Source organism: Etheostoma spectabile, unplaced genomic scaffold (genome assembly GCF_008692095.1).
Source record: "Etheostoma spectabile isolate EspeVRDwgs_2016 unplaced genomic scaffold, UIUC_Espe_1.0 scaffold172, whole genome shotgun sequence".
NCBI classification, from domain to species: Eukaryota; Metazoa; Chordata; class Actinopteri; order Perciformes; family Percidae; genus Etheostoma; species Etheostoma spectabile.
Window position 1 is genome coordinate 107,398 of NW_022605573.1, and position 5,651 is coordinate 113,048.

General features: G+C 40.8%; 1 protein-coding gene across 1 annotated transcript in view; it reads right to left on the reverse strand.

Annotated features, from left to right (window-relative positions):
- Nucleotides 1-5,002, reverse strand: part of LOC116685731 (transmembrane protein 87A) — a 23,216-nt gene extending 18,214 nt beyond the window's left edge. Inside the window, exons 1-3 of the mRNA XM_032510642.1 lie at nucleotides 4,745-5,002; nucleotides 1,939-2,005; nucleotides 211-308 (exon numbers count right to left, since the gene is read on the reverse strand). Coding sequence (XP_032366533.1) covers nucleotides 211-308; nucleotides 1,939-2,005; nucleotides 4,745-4,915 — 336 coding nt within the window. The 5' untranslated portion in view covers nucleotides 4,916-5,002. The remainder of the gene's footprint in view (nucleotides 1-210; nucleotides 309-1,938; nucleotides 2,006-4,744) is intronic.
- Between the last annotated feature and the right edge of the window lie 649 nt (nucleotides 5,003-5,651).

Below are 5,651 nucleotides of genomic sequence, written 5' to 3' on the forward strand. Positions count from 1 at the left end.
ATCTATCTATATATCTATCCATCTATCTATCTATCTATTTATCCATCTATCTATCTATTTATCTATCCATCTATCTATCTATCTATCCATCCATCCATCTAGACACAGTGAGTCTGAAGTTTAAGGGACGAGATGAGACCAAAACTAATAACAACATAAAGGTGATTATGAGTTTTTCCCTCCAGCGGAGCGGAGAAGCGAGCGTCTCACGTCCAGGCGGAAGACTTCGCCGTAGCAGTGGGAGTTCCTCAGGTACCAGGACACGTCCAGCTGGACGGACGCCAACAGGTTGCAGGCCTCGGCCTTCACTGAGCAACACGGGGAGACAACACAGAACCACGTTACCGGGACACGTCACTACGAACCGTATGGTGGGGACGTCTCATCGGACCTGCACTCAACTTTGGGTTTTGCCCCATTTGTCGTGAGCTGAACTCAAAATTCATTTTCTACGTACACAAAAGGCTGATTTCTCTCAAATGTTGCTCCCAAATCGGTCTAAATGTGTGTTAGTGAGCACTTCTACTTTGCCGAGGTGTCCGTCCACCTCACAGGTGTGGTGATTAGGCAGCGCAATGGTTGCACAGGTGTGCCTTAGGCTGGACACAGTAAAGACCAATCTAAAATGTGCAGTTTTACTGTATTGGGGGGATCCCGGGGGGGGGGGGGGGTTAGGTTAGGGTTCATCTGTAGAGCGAACACCTCTCAAAGGCCCCCCCACCCCCCCCCCAAGACAGCGAGAGAGAGAGAGAGAGAGAGAGAGAGAGACAGAGAGAGAGAGAGAGAGAGAGAGATGAACCCTAACACCGGATAATGACAGATTTTCGGACCCCCAACCCACCCCAATACAGTAAAAGTGCACATTTTAGAGTGGCCTTCGGTAGCTTCATTCAGATTATGTGTTATGTAAATACATGAAGGCGATGTAACGCAAGTAGCTCTTTGCCACTTTGTTGTTTTATAAGTAGCCCTGGTTGGAGAGCCCTGTTCTAGACCGGTATCTCCGTCACGTGACCCATAACGTAACGACATGAGGACAATACGCAGTAACGTTCGAGTATCGCGGTGAAAATGTTACCTGTGATTAATAAACTGATTTTAAGGTGGACTCACTAGAGCCCGACCGATAAAGGATTTTTAAGGCTAATACAAATATTTGGTTATTTAAAAAAATCTGATATTCGATATATATATATATATATTTTTTTTTTAAGAATCCAAAAACGCGTTCCAAGACAAATATTTCACCAACATTAGTTATTTGTAGTTATTTATGAGTTAAGGGAAGGAGTGGTGCGTTCAGGGACCGTGGGAAATTTAAAGATTAACAATGTAAAGATGTTGGTGCGTTGAGCCCTCAGTATCGGTGTCGCCTACACAAAATATCCCAATTTTAACATATGGATACGTTAAAGTTCTCACTAAAATAATATAATTTGTTAAACCGTCCCTAAGCCTTTGAATCGCGTTGCTCACGATAATATCGGCCGTTAATATCGGCCGTTAATATCGGCCGTTAATATCGGCCCGCCGATATATCGGTCGGGCTCTAGTGCGCACTTCTGCTGCTTTCAGTAGTCTGCTCAAATTTCCAGCTTTCTTTTATTCAACAAGTTGAACATTAATAACAATAATAACAATAATAAATAATAAAAGACTGTTAAAGTGTAATTTTCTCGCAATGTGTCGCAGCCTTAGTGTTGATATTGGGTCATCTTCTTTATGACACAATAAGTTCGCATTTTAGGGTTCCCACCATATATCAACATTACGTTTATTTTTACAGTTAACACTTGAAACGACAAAGGCCCTTGCAGCTAAAGTAGTGCACCATGGAAACCAAACCATGACAACAAGAGGATTCCTCTAAATGTCGGACTGCTCCTTTAAAAGCATCCAAACCGCAGCAGAAGAAGAAGAGAAGGTCTTTCTACTCACGATGGATGAAGCTGTTGTTGAACAGAGTTTTAGTGAAGAAGAAGTGGTTCTGCTTCTTCACGGTTTCCTGGAACAGACAAAAACAAACAGATTAAAAACATTTATATTTATCTATAAATATATATATATTTATATATATCTATATATCTATATATATATATAGATGTATCTATATAGATAGATATATATATATATATAGAGATATAGATATATATAGATGTCTATGGGTTATTTGGACACTTTTTTAATGCTTTTTGGACACTTTTGACATTTTATCTATGCTTATTTGGACACTTTTTTAACGCTTTTTGGACACTTTTTAAATGCTTTTTGGACACATTATGTGTTTTTGGACACCTTTTTTGATGCTTTATCTATACTATTTGGACACTTTTGGGATGCCTTTTCAACACTTTTTGGACACTTTCTGGACGCTTTTGGGACACTTTTTCAATGTCTTTTTGGACACTTTTCTGACAAATAATATATGCTTTTTTCGACACATTATCTACTACTTTTTGGACACTTTGGGCACTTTTTTGACGTTTTATCTACGCTTATTTGGACACTTTTTGGATGCTTATTTGGACACTTTTTGACGCTTTATGCTTTTTGATACTCTTTTGGACCTTTTTCCACACAGAGGCCACCTGACCACACCATACTCAGGGAGTTAAAATCAAACGCTCCTTCAGAAGGACCCGCCCCCTTCAGGTGAAATCAATCCACTTAATCAGAGACTATAAATAAACCCTAACCCTCCCGTTGGTCACGTGTCCCCCCCCCCGCCGCCGAGATGTGTGTCCTGTAAGTTGGTTCACTTTAATGTTTTGACTGTCTTTAACCCTCATGTTGTCCTCATGTTGTCCCCATGTTGTCCCAATGTGTACTGTTGTATCATGTTGCACTTCATGTTGTCTTCACGTTGCCCTAAGTGTTTCATGTGTGCATGTTGTCCTGCTGTTGTCCCATGTTGTTTCATGTTGCCCTCATGTGTCCCCATGTTGTCCCTCATGTTGCCTCATGTTGCCCTCATGTTGCCTCATGTGTCTTCATGTGTTCATGTTGCCCTCATGTTGTCCTCATGTTGTTTCATGTTGCCCTCAGTTGTTCCTCATTGTCCCCCATGTGGTTCCTCAGTGTTGTCTTCATGTGCCTTCATGTTGTCCTCATGTTGGCTCATGTGCCCGCATGTTGTCTTCACGTTGCCCTATGTTGTCTTCAATGTTTTCTTATGTTTGTCTTCATGTTGTCCTCATGTGTCATCCGCGTTGTCCTCATGTTGTCCCCATGTTGTCCCATGTGTCCCCGTTGCCTCAGTGCCTCATTGTCTGTATGTTGTCTTCATGTTGTCTCATGTTGCTCATGTTGCCCTCATGTTGCCCTCATGTTGCCCTCATGTTGTTATGTTGTCTCATGTTGTCTTCATGTTGCCCTCATGTTGTCCTCATGTTGCCCTCATGTTTGTCCTCATGTTGCCCTCATGTTGTCCATGTTGTCCTCATGTTGTCCTCATGTTGTTTCATGTTGTCTTCATGTGTCCTCATGTTGCCCTCATGTTGCCTCATGTTGTCCCCATGTTGCCCATGTTGTCCATGTTGTCTTCATGTTGTCTTCATGTTGTCTTCATGTTGTCTTCATGTTGTCCTCATGTTGTCCTCATGTTGCCCTCATGTTGCTCATGTTGCCTCATGTTGCCCTCATGTTGCCCTCATGTTGTCCATGTTGTCTTCATGTTGTCCTCATGTTGGCCTCATGTGTCCTATGTTGTCTATATCAAGTTCTTTTAATTCCCCAAATAAAATGATTGATTCCAACGCTCTTTGCCAAGTACAATCTCTACTTTCATTAATTTGGGTCTTATTCAGTTTTATAGCATTGTAAAACAATGGAAGTGTTTGTTGAAATAGTATTGAGTAAAAGTTGACATATTCCAGTCTGTGATTATCATCAACATCCATTCCTTTAATTTTAGTCTCAATAATTCCTAATTTCTGCTTTTCTGACTCAAACATTAGGTATAATTTCCTATAAATGAGGTTTATTAGTTAGTGATACGTAGTGTGTAACGTCAAAGTGACAAACATTGAAAAAAACACATCAAAAGTTTTGAAAATTGGACAAAAACGTAAGAAAAAGTTAAAAACATTGATTAAAAAGTGATTTTCAATTTTGACGTGACAACAACACGAGGGTTAATGCACACAAGTTATGTTCGTGTGTGTGTTTGTGTGTTTCTGTCTGAGTGTGAGTGTGTGTGTGTGTGTGTGTGTGTGTGTGTTTCTGTCTGTGAGTGTGTGAGTGTGTCCGTTTCTGTCTCTCTGTGTGTGTGTGTGTGTGTGTGTGTGTGTGTGTCAGAGGATCAATTTCGTAGTCTTAATTTGAAAATGGATCTAATTCAATGTTGTTTGTAGTGTCATATCATAACATCTCTAATACTAGAGAGAGAGAGAGAGAGAGAGAGAGAGAGAGAGAGAGAATATATATAAAGTAATCAGGTGAATGTAGTAAAGTAAAAAGTTCAATATTTAAATATTGTAAGGTAGAAGTATGAAGTATCAGAAAATAAAACAGGAGTCAGGTACAAGAACGTCAACATTGTGATGGTAGGCTACAGTGACGCTACTGTAGTAAATATAGTACATTAGTAGTAAATGTACTTCGTTACTTTGTTTACATGTTTCTGACGCAGCCGCAGTGAACACCACCTTTTATCTTCTCCACAAAGGGTTTTATTAATATTAATATTCGGTAAATATGAGCTCAACGCTAAAAAACACTCCGTCACAACAAGCAGGAAACTCACGCTGTTGACGTTCAGGACCCACTTCCCCGGTTCGGACACGGCCCCGCCCGGCAGCACCAGCTCCGCCAGCAGCACCGTCAGCACCAGCGCCGAGGACCAGAGTCCCGGCCCGGTCCGGCCCGGCCCGGTCCGGCCCGGCCCGGTCCGGCCCGGAACGACGAAACGCGCCATTTGTGAGCGAAGAGGAGGAGGAAGAAGACGATTGCAGCAGCGAAAGGCGACAACTCACAACAAGCTGGAATCTTCCGGGTTCCGGCTGACGTTGGCAGGGAAGGAATGGTGCGTTCAGGGACCGTGGGAAGTTTATAGATTAACATTGTAAACGTGTGTGTTGATCCGTCAGCATCTGTGTCATCTACACAAAATATCCCAATTTTAACATGTGAATACGTTAAATTTGGACTTCAAATGGAGAACAGAACTGAGAGTGAAGTGAATAATCTGATTTAAGGGAAAATATTTCATACACAAATGTCAATTTTTTTAAAACATCGCCTGTCTTTAATGCCTTTCTAAATGATATAATCCTGTATAAACAAAGCCTGAAACAAAAAAAGCCCTTTTTCTTGAATACTTTTTCAAACCATAGACCGTTAACATGGAGTCTATGATACAAACTCATTCCTTAGTCCCTTGGTCTCTTTTCCCTTTACTTATTTTTGTTTTTGTTGTGTTTTTTATATCAGTGTTGTACTCCATGTGCAATTCATGTTGTAGAATTGACTGAATATGTGTGCAATGTGCCTTGTTGTATGTTTGATGTGAATCTTTAATAAAAGACTAAAGTATCAGTGTGACATCGACCCTCCTGATGATTTAAAACCACATTTCAGAAGCTTTATACGGTGTTTTCAAAGCTAGTGTTTTATATTAAAATCAATGTTTAGTAAGCAATGCATTTGTTTTA